The sequence below is a fragment of the Herpailurus yagouaroundi genome, unplaced genomic scaffold, assembly GCF_014898765.1.
Source record: "Herpailurus yagouaroundi ecotype Mexico unplaced genomic scaffold, PumYag 210, whole genome shotgun sequence".
Taxonomy (NCBI): Eukaryota; Metazoa; Chordata; class Mammalia; order Carnivora; family Felidae; genus Herpailurus; species Herpailurus yagouaroundi.
This window is the reverse complement of record NW_024412441.1, coordinates 15,757,338-15,779,977: the sequence shown is the minus strand read 5'-3', so window position 1 is coordinate 15,779,977 and position 22,640 is coordinate 15,757,338. Positions and strand designations below refer to the sequence as shown.

General features: G+C 36.3%; 1 protein-coding gene across 6 annotated transcripts in view; it reads left to right on the top strand.

Annotated features, from left to right (window-relative positions):
- Window positions 1-22,640, top strand: part of CAMKMT (calmodulin-lysine N-methyltransferase) — a 413,830-nt gene that overhangs the window by 21,377 nt on the left and 369,813 nt on the right. For all 6 annotated transcript variants that reach the window (XM_040453878.1, XM_040453876.1, XM_040453875.1 and 3 more), the window contains exon 3: window positions 2,268-2,332. In XM_040453878.1, coding sequence (XP_040309812.1) covers window positions 2,268-2,332 — 65 coding nt within the window. The remainder of the gene's footprint in view (window positions 1-2,267; window positions 2,333-22,640) is intronic.

The following is a 22,640-nucleotide window of genomic DNA, read 5'->3' as shown; positions in this document are numbered from 1 at the left end:
ATTTAAAAATGTCATAGGCCACACTCTGTTTTTTTTTTGGCTACCTTAGGTAACATTTTTAAGACTAGACAAGTTCTGCTTCAGTGACAATTTTGCCAAATCACACTTTTTGTTTTGAATAATGCTTTTTAATTTTTAAACATGAATTTCACTTCAATTATCCCAGTTTCTGTTTTTTTTAGAAATATTTAACATTTTTCAAAATATATATTTAATTTCAAATATATATCCATCCTGAATTGAGAAGCTTCTAGGGATTTATCCTCAGGAAAATGAGAAATGGGCTCAGTGATGTTTCTGCAAGGGTGCTCATTGTAACAATATGCATAACAGCATAACACTGGGCACAGACTAAACATACAACAAATAAAGTGTTGGTTCGGTAAATTATGGTGCCAACAATCATTCACTGAACAGCTTGGCAGCCATTAAATTCATGTTGCAAGAGAATACTTAGTGATGTAGGAAACTGTTTTATAATATCTTAAAACACAAATTTCAAAACAGGAGAAATATGCTCTTAGTTATTTAATGAAAGTATGAGCATGGAATAAAATTCTATACCAAAATATGAATAGTGGTTGTCTCTGCATGATAGGATTATGAGCATTGTTTTTCTTGAAGGAACCGTAGATTGCTTTTATATTTAAGAAAAACTTTTTTTAAGTTCTGTGCCATGTTGCTGATCACTTTTAGAGCCTCATCTTGCATTTTAGGTATTAAATACTTTGACCTTTTTCTTTCTTTTTCTTACATGTATACTGTAGTTTTCCATGTTAGGGCGTATAACCTCATCTCTACCTAGAATCACGTATACAGAGAAGGTACAGAATCACTGTGTTATTGGTAACACTTTGGTAGCTTTGTCTTCTTAGATTATGATACTTCTGAGCCCAATGCTTATTTGGCCGTGATGATTGCACATAACTTCTTCCAATCTCAGTCACTCTGTCCAAGAACTGGGTCTGTATGACAGAAATAAGAAGTCCTTCTGCAAAGGCTAATACAGTTTACGTGTATTTTCTTACTAAACGTATTAGTTTGCTAGGGCTCCCAAAAACAGTGCCACAGACTGGATGGCTTATACAACAAATTTGTTTTTTACAGTTTTAGGTCTAGAAGTCTGAGAGAAAGGTGTTGCAGGTTTGGTTTCCTCTGAGGCCCCTCTCCTTGACTTGCAAGTAGCTGCCCTCTTGCTGCCTCTTCACATGGTTGCTCCTCTGTGCGCATGCTCTGTTTTCCCAGTCTCCTTTCCTCGTAAGGACAGCAGTCATATTGGATGAAGGCCTACCCTAATGACCCCATTTTGACTTAATCACCTATTTAAATAAGGCCGTTTCTCCAAATACGCTTTTATGCTGAGGTACCAGGGTTTAGGGCTTCAACATGTGAAATTTGGAGACACAGTTCAGTTGGTAACAATATATGTCAGATATGATAAGTTTAATGACAAAGTGGTGTTGATGAAGTAAATTGTAATTAACTGCTTATGAACTGTTACAACATCCTAGAGAACTACAGCTGTAAATGAACTCCGCTTATATAGGGGAGAATATTGTGGACGCATTAGCAACAATTTTTTGTGTTTAATCACCCCTGGAAAAGTGTCTCAAACTCTGTGACCTGTTGACAATAAGGCCCGTTTGTATATGAAGAATAGTATCTTTTGTAAGTATTAATGAAATATCAGCAATCAAATTAGATATTTCAGGGGCTGCCAAGTGAAGAGATTAGAATTAAAAGGAATGGAATTAAGGTTAGTGGGCAAAAGATATGAAACTATTGGCCCCCTGACATTTAGAACTTTCTGTAGGTAGATCGTGCAGATGTGAAGGTGGGTTAGTTCTTTGTGGCTGAAGTTTTGAGTTTGTTGGGCCGGTATGGAGGAAATCTGTATATTGTTGAGTGTGGTTGTGGAGTTGACAGTTTATTTCTCTTTTGAGATTCTTAAAGGTATGGTTTTGTTTTGTTGTCTTTAATAATCTACCTTATCTTTATATAACTAAAACAAAAATGATAAAAAATATTTATTAATACTTTAAAATGTAGATTACTCAGCAAGAATATCATCACATTAAATATCCTGAGGAATGTATTCTGTTACTTCTTTTCCTTCTCCCTCTAGTGGGCAGAAAATATTTTGAAAATATAGCAGGGAAGGGTTTATTAGTGTTGAGTGGGTGCATCACAATACAGTGTCTCAGCTTTTAAAAACATTAATGTTAATATTTCAGAATCATTGACTAAAATGTTTTATTCCTTCCTAGGCATAATAATGGATCTTTGAATGTTGAAGATGTTCTTACCAGCTTTGACAATACAGGAAATGTTTGTAAGTTGCATGTTCCCTTTGTGGAAATATTTTCAGTGTTTTAAAATGAATTTATAATTAGTGTTTTTCTCACTAAGGTTTATTGTAATGATGTGTGTGCATATGTGTGTGTGTGTAATACAAACTTTTATTGTTTCCTGCTGCAAAATCAGCATCATGTAAGATGCACCTACTCAGTAGGATAAGGGTGTCTTTACACTTTGCAGTTGTGTGAGTGTGTGTGCGTGTGTGCGTACATGCATATGTGTGTGTATAACAGAATGTAGGTCAAAAGGAACACTGGACTGTCTCTTTTTCTTGTTTCCATTTTGACCTTCTCAGTTAATCCAACAGATGGGCTGTCTCTTTCTTCTTTGCTATATCTTGGGTACTTTCGTTTCCACTTCCTGCTTTCTTTTTTCATTACAGAATAAAACCATTTATTTCCCTTGCTGTGAATATAATGCCAGAAGGTTTTTGTTTTATGCAGTATTATAATATAGAACACGTTGCCTTTTCATCTAAGCGGATTGTCAGGATAAATTTCTTCACTGAGAGAATTATCTAAATAATGATCATGTTGGGCTGCCTGGGTAGCTCAGTCAGTTAAGCGTCCGACTTTGGCTCAGGTCACGATCTCAGGGTTCATGAGTTCAAGCCCTGCGTCGGGCTCTGTGCTGACAGCGCAGAGCCTGGAGCCTGCTTCAGATTCTGCGTCTTGCTCTCTCTCTGCTCCTCCCCTGCACTCTGTCTCTCTCTGTCTCTCAAAAATAAGTAAACGTTAAAAAAAATTAAAAAAAATAATTATCATGTCATATGATGAAAGAAATCAGCCAATAATATATTTTTATCACCATGTTAAACAACATATGATGAAGAGCTGCGCACCCCTCCTTCATGTGTGTTGCCTAGGATATTTCTCTTCAGATAGTGAATGATTTGTGTAATATGACCTTTTCAAATGTAAAAATTGTACTCAGATACTTTTTTCTCAAAGGAAATTTTGTTGCTGTAACTTTTCTCTGAACTAAACTAATGTACTTTGCTAACAGCATTACTTTATCAGATGCGCTCTGATTTTACATCTGCATAGAATCATGCCTGAGCAATACTCAGGCAATAATTTTGTTTTTATGCTCACCTATGGCAAGCTTTTCATAATATAGACAAATATTTATGTATTTTGTCACTAAGGAATCTGAAAGTATCCTAAAATTATCCAAAAATATTTAAATAATATGGGTTCCTTTTTCATAGATAGTGACAGGTTTGCCTTTTTAGTTTCTACATGTTGGCACTTGCTGAATTCTTTCCCACTTAGGCATATCTCCATTCTATCGGGGGTTAGGACAAGGGATGCTAGTGGTGTTTGAGGAGACATTCTCCTTTTAATGTAAAATATCACTAAGTCAGGTTTATGCGTATATAATTTAGGAACATGGTCCTAGAATGTTAAATGTGGAATTTTTTGATTCAGTAATGTAAAAATGAAGTATTGTTTCTAGTATGAAATAGGGCCACTAGCTGGCAGCATCATGTAAAATAAAAATATTTTCATAACGGTCTACGTTATTATTTTATGCACGAATGCCTGTCTTGTCCTCTGACATTTTTGTCTCATCAACTTACTCCACACCGCCTTCATCCACCCCAAGTTGTTGCATTGACAAATGGAGAAATTGCATGCAAAAGGTACTTTTTTACTGATGTTGTATTGTTTGGTGGAAAGGTTTGAGTCTTTGAATGAGACCCACCTACGTTTGAGTCTTGGCTCTGAAATTCATCTTGAGCAATTTACATTATGTCAATTTATATGAGTTTATATTATCTCTTAGAACCGGATATAATACATAGAAAGTGTATAACACATATTCCTCATAGTTGACGTTCAGGAAATGGAAGCTATTTATTAATTATTACTTGTGATGAGTACCTCTAGAACATCTTTCCATCTTTTTCTAATAATGAAGAGAATATTAAGGGTTGTTCTCATGTTTTAAAGTAAACTGTTTTGACTGAACTAACAAGGTAGGAAAAAAATACATCAAATTACCAAAATAGCAATTTATTAAAAAGTCTTGTCACAAATGTTGTGTTAAAAATGTGAATATATTGCCAAGGGATGGAAGTGGTGACAAAAATAAGACCTATTAAAACATGTTTAGTGTAATTTTTATATTATCTTCCTATTTTAAAAGAAAAAATCTGTACTGAGATTTTACTTAATGATAAATTGGTAAAATCCTGTTATGGTAAAATGGATTTTGATTATATAATCTTTTATACAGTCTTTGCCAAGGCTTAAAATGGTCAGTGACTGAAAAAGTGGTTTATCACTTCATGCCTCAAATGTTTGATTTTAACCTGATAGGGATATTAGGTTGAGTCTGTGACTAGAAAACCCAGCAGAGGGCGCCACAATCATAATTCTGTCTCACAGCACACTGTAATTTGAATAAGTAACTTGAATAATAACCCTAAGTTTTCATCATGTAAACATATGAAGATGTAAGCTGAAGCATTTCCATTTGATTTATTTTTCATGTATTTAATATATTCAGCAATCCATCAATACAAAAAAAAAAAGATTTTCCTGAGTTATTTTTGAGTTAATTTTTTTTGTCTTTTGTTTTCAATATCAGTTTAATTTTTGTACTTCTAGCTTTAAAAACAGGAATATTTTTGGTCTTGTTAATCTTAATAGAGATCAGAAGTTCTATATAAGAATATCTATTCCTAAATGACCGCCATGGTAGTAAATACATTGATGGTACACTGAAAGGTATTTAAAATAAGGAAAAAAGTTTCTAATACTGTGAGAGAACCAATAGATGGAATTATTCATTTGTGTCAGGAATAGTCCAGGTTAACAGAACTGCCAAATAATAGAAAAAATGACTAACATATTTTAAAAGTATAAAAACCTGATATGTGTATATGTATAAAATGTGTGTGTGTGTGTGTGTGTGTGTGTTTGTGTATACAAAATATATTCATGGATTAATGGAACCATTAATCTCCATTTTAAGTTAATTTTTAAAACCAAGTAATGATTTTATTGTAAATTTTCAAAGATGAGAGGATCAGTCTTCGTTCCTGAATTTGTTCTCTAATAAAAAAGATATGGAAATGTCTTTAATTTTGGAAAACAAATGAAATTTCTGGGTAGTTCCTTATTTCCTGAAAGATTAGAAAAAAAATTCTATTTACCTTTATTAGTTGCAAGTGTTTTGTGTTTCTAAATGTGTGACCTGTGAAGTGTTTTATATTTTTGTGATATCCTCTCAGAGCTGTAGGAAAAAATTAAAAATGAATCTCACACAGTCATCTTGGCATAATGATTCACTGCCCCAAAGAATATATTTGCTATTGTGGAGAACACATTATTTTGAAAGTCAAGCTCCCTTTCTGCTTTCCTCTATTTTGGGATAGGTATGTGTATTTCATTCTTTGGGTCTACTACTTGAGAACCTATTTCCTTTGCAAGTATCAAAGCTGCTATGGAGGGGTTATGTCTGCTATCGATTCCTCATGCCTGGAAAAGAGATGCCATCATGCTACCTAGGGAAAAGTATAGGCTGGCATCCTTTACCTCAGGTGGGGTACTGGCTGCTTCTGTGTTTCATGTAACATGTCGCTTGAATACGTTGGGTAACAAGAGTACCCTGCCAAGCACTGGAGCAGATCACTTGTTTCTGTTTTCCCTGTGGGCAGAGTCTCCTTTCTAGCAAGTCCCTGACCTCTAATCAAAGAAGTCCCACTATGCCGTCTCTTCCAAACCCACTTCTCTTTCTCCAAAGTCATCTCTTTCCTCTACTAAAACTAATTTTTTAAAAATGTGATCCTCTCCAAGGCTTAATTGATTCAAATTTGGTTGTCATATTACACAATATAAACTATTTGGTATTTGTAAAGTCTCATCAGTGCTTGGGGATATAATAGCTTCATTTTTTACTTTTTTAGCACATCATCCTTCATTTGACAGCTTGAATAGATAAGGTAATAATACTTTTCATACAATTTATTGTGCATGATATATGCAATATAATATGTATAAGCTTTTAAAGGATAGGAAATCAATAATAATATATCCCTACAGTAACCTTGTGTGGCTCAGGATCTTTGGCTAACACTGCAGCTTAAATTGGGAGAATGTATTGGTAAGACCCCTTCTACCATTCTTTGAAAAAAATTTTTTTTTCTCCTGGCTGGGCTACATGACATGGTGGTTGGTATACCATAGTCTCCTGGGGAAATTTGTAGACCCTCTGCCTTATATACTCTCACATTTGACGATAGTAATTTTTTCCCCCAGTGAATCTCAGGGCTGATCTGGATTTTTAATATACACAGCTATAGTCTCCTGCTTTTAGATCCTTCCTGGTAGTCTGATAGTGGGACCTGTTTTATTAGGTATCCAAAACGGATCTCTTTCAGTTTAGTAATAATTACTACCTGAGGAAATATTCTTACTAGAAAATGAAAATATTTGGGGTGCCTGGGTGGCTCAGTCGGTTAAGCGTTCAACTTTGGCTCAGGTCATGGTCTCACAGCTGATTATGAGCCCCGCATTGGGCCCTGTGCTGACAGCTCAGAGCCTGGAGCCTGTTTTGGATTCTGCGTCTCCCTCTCTGCCTCTCCTCCACTCATGCTCTGTCTCTCTCTTTCTTTGACCCTCCCCTGCTTGTGCTGTGTGTCTCTCTCTCTCAAAAATAAATCAACATTAAAAAAAAAGAAAATATTTTGTATTTTAACTGCATTTGGGAAACCAAGAGAAGGTAACCATCTCTAAGGAAATATAGTCCCAATTTTTAGTTCTTGTTTCATTGTTTTGTGTTACATAGTTAGGGTCTGTGATATTGGTGGAATTATCAAAGCTTCAGGAATATCACCTTGGATTTAAAAATTTTTTCTTCATTCAAATAAAGGTATGTGTGTGCATTCACATGCATGTGTGTGTATGTATGTGTATAGGTGTATAATACCTATGTGTAGTTGTATGTGTGTGTTTATATATGTGCGTGTGTATAGAATGTATACTTGGTAAGATAGTTTGCTTAAAAATAAGAAATTTGGGGGGCGCCTGGGTGGCTCAGTGGGTTAAGCATCCAACTCTTGGTTTCGGCTCAGGTTGCGAACTCATGGTTCATGGGTTCAAGCCCCGCATTGGGCTCTGTGCTGATGGCACAGAGCCTGCTTGGGATTCTGTCCCTCTCTCTCTCTGCCTCTCCCCTGCTCGCTCTCTATCTCTCTCTCTCTCATAAATAAATAAACGTTAAAAATTTTTTTGAGCTTTTATAGGTAATTGCTCTATTTTTAACTTAGTGGGTTCATGGAAGGATCATGGAATATGAAATTCAGGTTGTAGTTCTGCCATTTACTATGTGATCATAGGTGAGTTAACAAATCTGAGTTCCTTATTATGATTGGGTAAGGAACAATAGCTTCTAGTGTGGTGGACATAGTGTTAGGTAATGTGAAAGCACTATGTAAGCTGTAAATTATGTGTGTTCCTAACATGTGTGTGTTAGTTTTTATTGTTAGTATTCATATCATTTGTCTCATTTGTTAATCTTGAACCTTTGCAGTATTTTAATATTGTAAAATAACACAAGTTAGGAAATATTTTTGGTGTGTGCCATCCTGTTTTCATATTTTGCATTATTTTGTTATGTGAAAACACAGTGCAAAGCTACATAATTAAAACAGTGAGTATCAGTGCAGAAATACACATATAAAACTGTGTTTTAGAAAAGAGAGTTCAGAAAGATATAAATATATGCGATTTATCATACAATGAAGATGGAGTGTCTGTAAGAAAGGAAACGATGATTCTTCAATAAATGGTGTTGGGAACCATTGATTAAAAATTTAGAAAAAATATCAAAACTGAATCTCTCCTTTATGTTATGTACTGATACAAAAATAAGCTGGATTAAATATTTAATTAAAAATCCTAGCACTCCACTTTGAGATATTTCAGATGAATAATTTAATAATAAAAAAAAAAAAGGAAGGGCCTTCGAATAGTGACCCAAACCCCATGAATTTAAAGATGAATAAACTAAATCAGGAGTTTAAAAGTAACTTTATTCAAAAACCATCAAAAAAGTTGAAAGACAAATGACACACTGGTATTATTTGTGACATATATGCAGACAAAGATGTATTTCCTTTATTGAGTGAAGAGCTCCCACAAAGCAATAGCAAAAACAGACTGCAGATCCATATGAAAAGGGCAGAACACAGCCAAAGATTAGGACAAGTTGTTTCACACACGCCCACAAAAACAAAAAAACACTCCCAAAACCAATGCTCTATAAACACATCAAATAATTACTTTACCAGAAATGAAGTAATGAAACAATGAAAACAGTGAAATAAAATTTTTGTTTATCAAATTGGCAAAGATGAGAGAAGATAGGCAATAACCAGTGAATTATAGGGAAATGGGCCTTTTCAACTGCTATTGGTTGGAGGGTAAATGATTCTACTTTTAGAGGTGATCTGCCAATATCTTTTATAACTTTAAGTATCCGTATCATTTTGACTAATAATTGCTTTTCTAAAAACTGATGAAACCATTATGCAAGCCTGGAATGTAAGAGAGTTCATTGTAGCACAAAGAACAACTGGAAAAAGCATCAAACTTTAATTTTAGATGACTGGTTGATTATGGATAATCCATGGACATAAAATATTATGTAGCTGTTCAAGATTTTTAAATCATATTAGGTTAAAAAAATCACTTTAGGGAATATGATCTTCTGTAAAATACATAGATATCCATTAATTATGTGTGTATGTATGTATATGCATAGAACTATGTCGTAATGCCCCTCATGTTTTTTTGGGGCATTAGGGTTATGGTTGATTACTACTTTCTTCTTTATCCTTTCCAATACTAATGGATTTTTTTATGACACATATTTATTAGTTTTATAACTGGAATAAACAATGTTCTTTTCATTTTGAAAAAGCGTAGATATTCTTTAACTTCCAAATTGAGTATTAATATTTTTGACAGAAAGCTGTGATAAAATCTTGAATTGCTATGTACAGCACTGTGGAAAAAAAAAAAAGGAGCAATTCATTTTACCAGTGAAGAAAATATAAAATATTTTGTTTTAAAAATTGCACTTTTCTCTAGGGAGCTCACAGCATGTTCCACATTAATTGTCTTCATCTCCCAATGGACTTGCGAGATGATAAATCAGAGATCAAATCATCCTCTCCCCCGTATTAGGTCGGGGGGAGTACCAAAGAGGCTTAAGAGCTCAGGTGGTGGCAGAATATTGAGCTTGGGCATTGATAATTTTAAGTTTTGTTAAAAAATAAATTTTAAGTTTTAGTGCATTACACGGTTGTTATGTGTGGGTAATGGTCAGGGGCCCCTAGACTGTGGTAGGCCCCGTGTCAGTGGGGAGCTGGTGATAGGCCACACTGACATTAGGTTTGGCTCTTAGCCCTTCTTGAGAATCACAGCGTTCATGTACTATGTAGTCTTTGTGGGAGAGGGGTTTTTCGTTTCTTGTTTTTTCTTATAATGTTTATTTTGAGAGAGCGAGAGCAAGCGCACATGCAGGCAGGAGAGGGACAGAGAGAGAATCCCATGCAGGGGATTCCCAAGCCCTGATGTAGGCCTTGATATCATGTCTGTAGATCATGACCTGAGCCGAAATTAAGAAGTCAGATGCTTAACTGACTGAGCCGCCCAGGTGCCCCTAAAAAAAAATTTTTTTTTATTTGAAATAAAAAAATCACAGAGTTGAAATGATTCTTAATAGTAGGTGCTGCTATCATGAGAAAAGAGTGAAATAAACCCTGTAATCCTTTCTAGACTCACCAATGTGTGTTATGCTTCGTGACCGCACTAACACTGGAGCATAGTTCACATCATTGCCATAAACCTGCTAGTTTTTCAAACCTCCTTTAAGTAGTTGCAGGGATGTTCCTAATTTAAGTGCCTCCAAGTTTTAGCAGAAGAGACATATGCCAAGCAAGTCTTTTTTTCTTCCCTTCTCTGAGCAAATGTTGAGTAATACCACTTCTTTCTCCATCTTCTTTTAAATAGCTACCGTTTTTTTTGCACCCTCCCCCGCCCCCCCCCCCCCCGATTTATCAGGAGCTTTGTGAATATTATTCCCATTTAGTTTTCTTTATGTGGCAAGGGATGAGGAAACCGATACTCAGATAAAGATAACTTGCTTAAAAATTAATATTTATGAGGTTGTTCCACAGGAATTTAGAGCTCTTCTGTATTTCTTGAAGGTAGCATTTCTCCAAAGTGGCGAGAAATGAATTTTAAAAGTTCACGGTGGGAATTGGAACTAAAAGTGGTAACTTGGAGTGCTAGAAAATAACTATGGCAAATGGAAAAGAATTCTGTCCAGTGGATTGTGTCTCAGAGGAGACTGATTAAAGGTCACTGGAAATGGGCTCTGTAGGGTTCCTGCAAGGTGGTTGACAATCTAATGGAGCCGGGCTTTGGGGAGTGAGGGTGGGGCAAGAGAATGCATTTTCTTTTAATGTCTGAAACCTAATGTGGGTTTTGTTTTATGTCAGGGTTTTTTGTTTTGTTTTGTTTTTTCTCCTTTTTGGGAAGTCCTGCTTTTTGCACAGTAATATAATAGTAGAGTGATTTGTGTTTTTACATGGCCCTTTCTCTGAGGTACTCAAGTGTTTCTCAAGCTTAGGACTATAATGATATTTAAAAATTGCTTAACAGAAACAGAAGTCACACAGAAAGCTTGACAGAAAGGATATTCTTGTTTTTACCAAAGTTGTTTGGATTGTGGCCAGCCTTTCCACAGGGAATTACGGATATTTGGATACTTGTGTGGCCTGTGTATGTTGTATCCCTTGATGAGTGCTTGATGTGGACAAAATATTTGGTGATTCAATGAATTTAGTGTCTGTATATATGTATCTCATTTTTCTTATGTTCTTCCCTCTCACCCTTCACCCCCCCCCCCCCCGCCGCCTTTCCCTGTATCTGACTATTGTCTTTTATCCTGGGGAGGTGGGGACGGTCCATGGAAGGAATGAGGAAAAGTTTCAGATCATTCTGTGTATATGGGCTGGAAAATATGGATGTATTCTGTGTGTTGTAGATGCCCCCCATGCTCACAATCTGCCAACTCTATTATGTTGGATCAGGTAGAGTCTTTGTTCCTGGTGGTAAATTCATGGTGTGTTTGAAGCTTTGGCCCATCCATGTTGTCGGAGGCCGGACTTCTGTGTCATTGCCATTTACCAGGGGTCCCTTAGTTTCTGACTGAAAGGTGTGGTGGAATCCAGAATCACAACTTAAATAAAGTATCATTTTTGATAATGTGATAGTCAACGGGGGGAAAAAAAAACCCCAGTATTTTGATTAATCCTGGATTTTGTTTTTATTTTAATATTTGATAACCCAATCAGAGCTTCGTGGGGATTGGTTGGACTGTCATTACATACAACTGAGAACTCCTCTGCTTGTGCCTGTCCCCTGATCCTTTTGAGGAGAAACGAGAACAACAAGAAGGGGAGATAGATTCCTATTGCTCTGTTCGATCTTTCTCAAGTCCTACAGGTTTGCAGTTCCTATGGTACAATTGAGCACTCAATTTTGTATCACACTGTATTAATTCTTTGTTAGTCTTTTTCTCCCCAAATAAAATTTGACCCCCTAGATTGCAGGACCATGTCTTCTGCTTCTGCCGCATTCATAAAACCATGTCCTCTCTGGTTAAGGATGGTAGTCCAAGTCTATGCAACAAAAGGATTTTCAGCTAGCTTGAGTGTTTTACCTCTCTTGATTAAATGACATGAAGGCAACATGCGGTCTCTAGCAGTTTTTCTTTTTTTCCCCTCACCCATCTGTTGTCATTCCACACTGCCGCTGATTGTGTACCTCTTAAATACAAAACAAAACAAAAACCTTAGGATTCAGTTCTAACTCTTCCTATCATAAGACAACTCTCGACTTCCTTTTTACCCCCTTTCCTTCTAATTCTCTGTTATAGTCTGAAGAGATAGCCTGGCAAGGCAGGATTTTCCTTGGACTGTGTGAGCCTGGGTAGGCAGAGGGGAGGAGACTGAAGCAGACTGGTTTCTGTTAGGTAGGGTGACTGTACAGCCTGGTTTGTCTGGCAGGGTCCCAGTTTACGCCTGTTGTTCTTAGCCTAATTATTTTTTTGGTAAAGTTTATTTTATTTATTTTGAGAGAGGCAGAGAGTACATCAAGGGAAGGGCAGAGAGAGGGGGGAGAGAGAGAATCCCGAGCAGGCTCCGCACGGTCAGTGCAGAGCCCGACACAGGGCTCGAACTCATGAACTGCGAGATCATGACCTCAGCCGAAACCAAGAGTCAGACACTCAACTGACTGAGCCACCCATGTACCCCTGTCAGCCTAATTATTAACACAGCTCTTTTCACTCCCAGAAGTGCCTTGGTTTGGATGATAAATTATTCGCCCATTTTTAGAAGACAGAGAAAGATCGGAAACTTACATGAATTACTAATGTCCAGTCACCTCTTTATTCCACCATAGTGACTTGTACAAGGTCTGGCTCAAGTGGTATTCAAAAAGTATGCATTGAGTCATTTGAATCCTTAGTCACATTCACATGAATTCATTCATTCTATGCAAGTGTATTTATATTTGATACACTATTATATCTAACACAGAAGTAAATCTGATACACGATTCTAACACAGAGGTAAAGCTGGGTCTCAATTTTAGAGGGCATATACTACAAGCCCCATAAACTCTAGAAATTGAATTCAGAACACATACCTGTTTTGATGAGCTGAAAAAAATTAGCTAAATGAAAAAAATGAATTACTATCAAGATTTGACAATAGGAAAATTCACAAAGAGTTTTCTCTTAGAGAAACGTAATGATCTAGAGGTCCGAGTCTGTGCTCACGTGGTAATGATTATCTGGAACTGAGCACATTCTCCATTTTGTACCCTCACCACTCCACCCATGTATGTGTGAATTCGCAACTTCTATTATGTATTCTGTCCCCGGAGAACTTTAAGCCATGTTTGTTTTTGTGTATTTTTCAGATTGTTTCGTTACCTACTTAAGAATCAGTTCTGATTAGTCAACTTGTCAAAGCTAATTAAATACTTGTAAAGTCTTTTGGAATAAGTCTTTTTAAAAAATTATCTGAGTATAGTTGACACACAGTGTTACATTAGTTTCAGGTGCACAATAGCGATTCCACAAGTTTATACATTTGGCTATACTCACCGCAAGTGTAGCTACCATCTGTCACCATACAACCCTATTAAGTATCATTGACTATATTCCTTATGCTGTGCCTTTTATTCCTGTGATGGACATAATAAGCCTTTTTGAATTCAACAGGTTAATCATTCATCTCTGGGAAATATTTTTTGCCCATACTATCTAAGAAGGACAACTCTTACAAAAATACTTCTGTTGTTCTATTTAGTAAAGGCGATATTGTTTAAAATTTCTTTCAACATCCAGTCTCTTTAAGAAAACACATTTTTGAAGCTTACTCATTTGAGTTAAAATTGTAAAATATATTAAAAAATGAAATTGAAAACTCACATAGAGCTACGGGAGAAATTTTAAATATTTGTGAATGTATGTTGTGTGTGTATACATGAATGTGTGTTTATGTGTATATGTAAAATACATAGTTAACTTTATCTTCACTTGCCTTTTCTTGTTTATAGATTGGAAAAGAAAGAGCAATCTCAGCAAGTGTTTGTATTAAGGGCCTATTATGTGCTCTCCTGCATTTTCACTTCTCAAGTGGTTTCTCAACTTTGAACTACTACAAAGGAATAAAACATTCTTCTCCACATGTTGAAGAAACTACTGTGTATTAAAATATGGATAAATATCTCAGTGTCTGATGCATCCAGGTCCTTGGATGATCTGTGAATAATGTCTTAAATCTCACCAGCAGACATCTTTTTAAAAATAATTTAAAAGAGCTACATTGCTTCATCAATGAAGGATTGAGCCTGATAGCAGTTTTTAGAATATTGGCGAGAATATGGCTTGACTTACTCTAACTACATTAAATGTGAATCTAACGGTGTGAACATATTGTCTCAGGACACAAAATATTTGTCTATTTTTAAAGCTTTGTATATTCTCAGTTAAAGTTATTCATACGTAGACCATCAACTTCATGTTTATGAAGTGCCTTGGTTCATAAGGCACTTTTTGATGCCTTCTGACCTGCTGTCCTCTCTAGGCCTGCTACAGACCTTTCATCCTGAACGCTCCCTTCACGATTATCCTGGGGATTGTCTTCACCTCTTTTCTGTTGGATCTCATTTCCCAAATCCCATGGCTTCCTCTTTGTTTACTCCGATCATTTTGAAGATTATAAACTCTATTTATAATAGAAAGTAAAGGAGAAAGAAAAGGAAGTAATTTTTGAGAACTTGGGATACTTTGGTTGGATATAACTATTTGAAATAGTTCCTTTTTCACAGTTTTACAGCTACAGTATGTTGTAGTTTCAAGTGGTGCATTTTAAAAGTTTAATATTATTCTAAAATTCTTTATCTTTTTAAGAAATCTGTTCTCTTTCAAATTTGACAGAATCTTCTTTTTTCAGTGTTCTAAAAACCTTGGTGTGGCTCTGTTTTTAAACATCGTATTGAACATTTGACAGACATTTTCAATTTAGAAAGTCATGGTTTTTCGGTTCCAGGAAATTTTCTTGAATTATTTCTTCTTTTAAAAAAAAATGTGTATTTTTGAGAGAGAGAAAGAGAGTGTGTGTGCACACACGCACAAGTTGGGGAGAGGCAGAGATAGAAGGAGAGAGAGAGAATCCCAAGCAAGCTCCATGCTGTCAGCACAGAGTGCGATGTGGGGCTCAAACTCACGAGCTGTGAGATCATGACCTGAGCCAAAATCAAGAGTTGGATGCTTAATGAGCTGAGTCAGTCAGGCACCCCTTGAATTATTTCTTTAATGATTTCCTTCCTTTTGTTTTCACTGATGTTTTTCCGGACCTTCCAATTCCTGGACAGGTTCTCAAAATTATCTTTTCATCTTCTGTTGTGTGTGTGTATAGATACGTGTTTTAAGGTTTTATTTATTTTTGAGAGAGATGGAGAGACAGAGTATGAGTGGGGGAGGGGCAGAGAGAGAGGGAGACACAGAACCCGAAGCAGGCTCCAGGCTCTGAGCTGTCAGCACAGAGCCTGACGCGGGGCTTGAACCCACGAACTGTGAGATCATGATGACCTCAGCCAAAGTCAGATGCTAAACTGATTGAGCCACCCAGGCACCCCTTCTGTTTGCGTATTTTTGTCTTTTTTCTTTACTCTCAGGGATATTTCTATAACTGTATCTTTCAACCTTTCTGTTAAATTTTTCATTTCTAATTTTTATACTTTGTAATGACCTTTTTCTTCTTAGTCCTCCCCCTTCCCCCATTGCATTCTTTTCATATTTCTTGATTGCTTCTCTTAGTTTCTCAGTTTTTAAAATATATTACTGGAAGTTCTTTTTTTTTTTTTTTTCTTGTCTCTGTTTCCTTCAAGTTACTTTTTCCATTTGTTTTCTTTGGCCTCTGTCTTTTATAATAGAGGCCATCGTCAATTATCTGGTGATCTTTAAGAGTTGTACTACACAACTAATTGGGTACTACTGTGATGCCATAGCTTGTTGTGTTTTTTTTTTTTTTTAAGAATTTATTTTTAAGTAATCTCTATATCCTACGTGGGGTTTGAACCCACAACCCCAAGATCAAGAGTTGCACACTCTGTTGACTGAGCCAGCCAGGTGCCCTCCTCCTTGTTTGTTGGTTATGGGTTTAACTATGGGATGATCTGGTTGGGCCGTTTCTTAGGGAACTCCGGATGTCCGTATGTTTAGGTGTTTTCTTTTGAGCTGATCTGTTTCCCAGAGCACCTTCTTTTGAGTCTGCTGCCTTGGAGAGTGTGTGTACCTTAGCAGCTAACATATTAGGAGTTGGGTGGGAAGAAGAGTCTCAACATTCAGTTACTCAGTCTCCCTTTAAAAAATATTTTACCTTACCCCCTCCCCCAATACCCTCCCTCTACTGTGCTGATGCCCTACAGTCCAGAGACTCTCACATTTATACTCTAGATAAGATTTCAAGGTCTAACTGTCTTGTAAATACATTTCCGACAGATCCTGTATTTCACTTATTCTTCCCTCCATTCACAGAATGGCTTTTCTCCCTGCGATTAAGGATTCAGCTTTTTGCTGTCAACTTCGTGTGCCTTTATGAACCCTTGTTTTATTTTCAAATCTACTTATTTTGTAGGTGGGGTATCAGGAAGGGTGTGGAAGCTAATAATGTAGATTCACTCTGATATCTGTAACCACCATTTTTAACACATATACATATAAACACATGCCTACATACATCAATCTCACATAAATGCTGTAACAGCTTAACAATAACACTAAAATTTTTAAAACTTCGTATCAGTAGGCCACATATGGTTCTTGTCAAATCTGCACTAGAAATATATTTCCAGCTTAAATGCATTGAGATGAATCACCAAGCTTTGCACAATCTTTGTAGAGATTCTTTTCTCTTTCATTTCTGAATTACTCTTCAGCCTTCAAGATTCAAGTCCTATGTCGCTCACTTCCTCTGTAAATCCTTTCCTGACTCTCCTTAGCTATAGTTCAGTGGTCTTTCTTGTGTTTACCCGCAGGCTTAAATGAAAAAATACACCATTAAAATATATGACATCGTATCCTAATTGTGTCTAAATCACTCACTAGATTGTAAACTCCTAGAAAGCAGGACTGATGTTTTGTTCTGTATGTACAGTGCCTGGCATATAGTGAACAACCAGTAAATGCTTTGTGGGGTGGTTCAGTCGGTTGAGCATCCAACTCTTGATTTCGGCTCAGGTCATGATCTCAGGGTTTGTGAGTTTGAGCTCCAGGGCAGAGCTACCTTGGGCTTCTCTCCTCCCCACCCCCCTGCCCTTTATTCTGTCTCTCTCTCTCAAAATAAATAAATAAGCTTAAAAAATCTTTAAAAAATAAATGCTGTGTGGATTAGGGAATTTAATATTTTAAAAAAGAGAAACCACACTTTAAATAAATTAGGATATGATTATTGTATAAAATGTTCACTGTACAAAATAATTTACTTTGGGGTTGCTTTAAATAACACTTGTCTTTGGTGCATTTGAAATTTCATTACTTTTTTTTTTGAGGAACACATTTTGGTGTAGTATTCCTTTTGCATATATGTGTACATATGCATACATTCTATATTGTTCTTCCTTAGTGGGGATGTTACTTATATTTGAAGAGAAATAAATGTTATTTTGTTACACATTAGTGATATTTTTCCCTCCAAATTCCCTTTGCTGGCTGAGCGCTAAGTGGCTATTCTAGCTTTCTGATGAGTAGTGCAATAGATTTTAAGCAGCTAGTTCTAAAATACATTCAAAAGCATGTCCTATTCCTCATGAATTGCTCTTTCTTTGCTTAAATTTCCCATTCGGACCACCAGCAATCCCTTAAGTACTTTCCCCACCAGCTAATGCTAGCTTTTAAAAATCTACTTAATGTTACTCCTTTCTTTCTCTTTGTTGCCTCTGTCACTTAATATACCTCTATGCCTGCCTGATATTTTCCTTTTCAAGGTCTTTGTATGCTTTTAGGATGATCTTTCCTAGTCTCTTTTTCTACTGTCTTAGATGCTTTGATTCTGCTGTTTCTCCATTGCGAAGAGCTTAGTAGAGGGAGGAAGTGACTATTATGGGTGACTTTTTTTTTTAAGTTGTTATGTACAGTACTAAAGAAGATACAAACACTGGTGGTTACTATGTAACTACTGTTCCAAAAGGGATTTTAATAAACTTTCAGAGCCATTTATGGAGACAAAAAAAAACATTTTTTTTAATGTTTATTTTATTTTTGAGAGAGAGCGTGAGTGGGGGAGGGACAGAGTGAGAGGGAAACAGAGGATCCAAAGTGGGCTCTATGCTGACAACAGACAGCCTGATGCTGGGCTGGAGCTTACAAACCATGAGATCATGACTTGAGTCAAAGTTGGACGCTTAACTGACTGAGCCACCTAAGCACCCTGAGACAAAACTTAAAAATTTTTTTTTTTTATATTTTAATTATTTTTGAAGGAGAGAGAGAGAGAGAGCATGAGCAGGGAAGAGCAGAGGGAGAGAGAGGGACACAGAATTCGAAGCAGGCTCCAGGCTTCGGGCTGTCAGTACAGAGCCCGATGCAGGGCTGGAACTCAAACTGCGAGACCATGACCTGGGCCGAAGTCGGACGCCCAACCGACTGAGCCACCCAGGCGCCCGAGACAAAACTTTTAAAATGAGACTTGTTTACATTTTTTAGAGAAGGAAAAAACAATTGAACATTAATATTTGGCAATTGTCAAAGTTGAATGATAGGTAAATGGGAGTTCATTATTTCATATTCCCTTTATTTTTGTGTATATACACTCTTTTATACGTACAAGATTTCTAAAAAAATGGAAGTATCATTTTTTATTCCTCTTGACCCAGCAATCCCACTTTTTGGTATCTGTCCTCTAGTATATCAGGACACATGTACATGGATATTGATTAGCATTATTTGGATTGGAAACAGTCTGATGAGTCTGAAAATTAATGAAATTATTGGATAAATTATGGTGTATCTATACAATGGATTATTATGCAAAAATGAAAAAGGATGAATTGAGTTATATGCTATATACTTTGGAGGGATGTCTGAGATGTTGTTAAGTGCATTGAGTAATATATATAATGTCATTTCATTTTTATAAAAAGAAACTGGTAATATTACAAAAAGCCGTGAAAGCATATATAGCAAATTATCAGTTTTGGTTATTTTAGTAAAGTGGGACCTGAGGGAATGAGGTAGAGGAAAAATTAACCTTTTCTCTATCATTATGTGTATTGTTTGATTTATTTCAAGTATGTGTTACTTTTGGGAGAAATGTAGTAAAAATTTTAAAAATAATATAAAAATAAAATATTTTCAAACTGAGTGTCAGTTCATCCATGATAATAAGAACTCATTTTTTAAGTTTTAAAGAGAAGTGGGAAGTGATGTGCATAGGAAACTAAATGGTGCATTAGATCACAGTTTGCCTTCAGAAGGAAAAATAAATCGATACTTGTGTCTATATATTGAACTCTGACCTTATACCCAGATTTCCAACAGAAATTTCCTGGTGACAATTAGAAACAAGACTTTGAGGGGGCACCTGGGTGGCGCAGTCGGTTAAGCCTCCGACTTCAGCCAGGTCACGATCTTGCGGTCTGTGAGTTCGAGCCCCGCGTCGGGCTCTGAGCTGATGGCCCAGAGCCTGGAGCCTGTTTCCGATTCTGTGTCTCCCTCTCTCTCTGCCCCTCCCCCGTTCATACTCTGTCTCTCTCTGTCCCAAAAATAAATAAACGTCGAAAAAAAAATTAAAAAAAAAAAAATAAAAAAAAATAAAAAAAAAAAAAGAAACAAGACTTTGACCTTCTCTGTATTAATTCAGTAGACCTCCTGCTCCCGTTCAACTGTACCTGAAATTAAAGCCTTTTTTTGGTTATGATTTTGAGCTATTCTATTTCATAAATAAAGATGTCCCATTAAAAAATTTTTTTTTCATGTTTATTTATTGATTTTGAGAGAGAGAGAGAGAGAGAGACAGACAGACAGACAAAAAGAACGAGCAGGGGAGGGGCAGAGAATTCCAAGCAGGCTTCGCCTTGTCAGTACAGATCCTGGTAAGGGGCTCATTCTCACGAGCCATGAGATCATGACCTGATGACCTGAGCCGAAATCAAGAGTCAAACGCTTAACTGACTGAGCCACCGTGGTGCCCCAAGATGTCCCATTTTTAAGAGGCCACATTTAACTTAGAACTAGGATACCTAGTTATATCAGTTAGGGTTCTTTGATCACAAGCAAAAATCCCCTGACTTTGGCTAACTTAGGTAAGAAGAAATGTATTAGAAGGATACTAAGCAGTAATAGAATTTAAGTTTCACTTGACAATTGGACATTTTGCTTTATGATTTAGTATGCCTCTAATTATATTTCCTGCTTTTAATTAGAGCATTGCATTGAAAGTTCCTAGCCAGACACTTTTTTTTTGGATTAAATTTAGTTAAGTCTTAAAAAATTTGTCATTATTTAAAAGGGAAACTTATATAGAATCCATTGTTTAAATTGTTCTCTAGTAAATGGTGAGTTTGGGATTATAATTAGTTTCATTTATTATAAGAGGTATAACCATTCAAATACAGATCGTCTCAACCTATATATGTTATTTTAGAATGTCATCTTTGAGTTTCTCTTAAATGTCATATCTGTGTGGGGGGGGGGGACATAGTTTTTCAGTATCTTTTTTTTCTTTAATTGTAAATTTCCCAGGGAGATTCTTGTAAATGCCACCTGTAAAATTATGATTTTATTCCTATGCTTTTCTTTATAATTTCTGTCTACTTAACTGGAACACAGGAATTTTATATTATGATCTTTTTAAATCTGTGCAACAGATTGTTCCAGAAGTTTCTTACATACCTTTTAGAAATAACACATTAATTTTGACTGTATTTTTCAAGGGAATTATCTGGCTTTGATTTACAGAAGACTCTTCTAAGAGACTTAACACCATTTTTATTAGAAACTATAAATCATGATAACATAAAAATTTATATAAGTATATAAAGGCCAGCTTAATGTTTTTTATTTTGAGAAGCATGAAATTCTCCCTATGTACTAGATAAAGGCAACACTTCTACTTACATAGGGTACACTGCACTTATTTTAGAATCTGGCTCATTTTTCTCCTTATCCCTCTTTGGGGTCAAGTTTTCAGTTGGCAGTACGAGTGGAGGTTTGAGGGGCAGATCAAGGCCAAACTTTCTAACTAGCCTTTCTTCCTACCCATTTCTCCCTTCTGTTTTGTTGGGAGTCAAGGTTTAGGTTCAAATGTGGGCAGAGACTGGGAGGTGGGAGGGTAGTGGGTTGGGACATCTGGGGTTAAGTCTTCTGCTTTACAGCTGAGAAATTGTTTACAATCAAGAGATGGAAATAAGCAAATACATTGAGGGTAATGGGAGCTAAGTTTCTGAGCGTCAACAAAGAGAATTGTACATATGGAAAGGGGGAAGCCTAAAACCAACTCTGTGGTGTTGAATTAGAATTAGAGGTATCAGTATGATCTCATTGCTTTGCTAGCTAGGTAGGTAGGGGTGTGTGTGTGTGTGTGTGTGTGTGTGTGTGTGTGTGTATTTCCTAGCTGTGTCTGGGTATAATAGCAGTGAGCACACCTAGCGCCCAGACCTTGGTTTCTAAATATTCTTCACTAAAAAGACCCAGACCAGGGATCTTTGAAGAAATGGTTAACTCTCTCACTAGGCATTTTATATCATGAAGTAAGGAAGCCCTCAAATAGTAATTGACACATGCCCCAAAGGGCACAGTAACAGGTTTGAAGGATTAGTGTTGACCAATTCTGAGACCATCTGAGTATCAAAATAAATGTTATAAACAGATTGTAACCTTTTGAGTAAAATAGAACTCCAGAAATCCACACTAATATTAAATATATAAATGAAGAACAGAAAATTCTGAATGTCATTTAGTAAATCTAGAACCTTGGCACTAAGGACATTTTGGGAAAGATAATTGTTTTGAGTGGGAGAGTAACGGTCTGGTGTATTGTAGGATGTTTAGCATTATCCTTGACCTCTACCTTCTAGATAGTAGCATCCCTCCTGCCCTCAACCTCTAGTTGTGAAAAGCAAAAATGTCTTCAGGCATTGCCACATTGCAATGAGGAGGCACAATTGCACCCTCTGTCCTCAGTTGACAACCACTGATCTGGAAAGAATGATGGAATTAGAAAATTACCATTTGGTAACTATCATAGTAATAACTGACTTCAGCATGGATTATCAGTGGATACTAAAGTAAGTGAACATATGATGAGTAAGATATTATCTTAATCTCAAAATATCTCCGCGAAGCACTAACTACTTAGTAACTGATAAATACCATATGCTTCTAATTAACTTTACAGTGGGAAAGCCCAGCAGCACCACTTTAACCAAGAAATAAAAATTAATATCACGTGCCTCCTAATATAGTGCAGTGACAGAAGAGAGCATTGCTTCTGTGGTATTCCTGCTGAAAATCACAAATTGTGAGGGAAATCCTGCAAAACCAAACTGGGAGACATTTCACAAGGTTAACTGGACTGTACTTTTCCAAAAAGTTAAGATCATGGAAGACAGAACTGTTCTAGATTGAAGGAAAAAAAAAAAAGAGACATGATCAGTAAATGTAACCTGCGATTATGGAGTGGATCC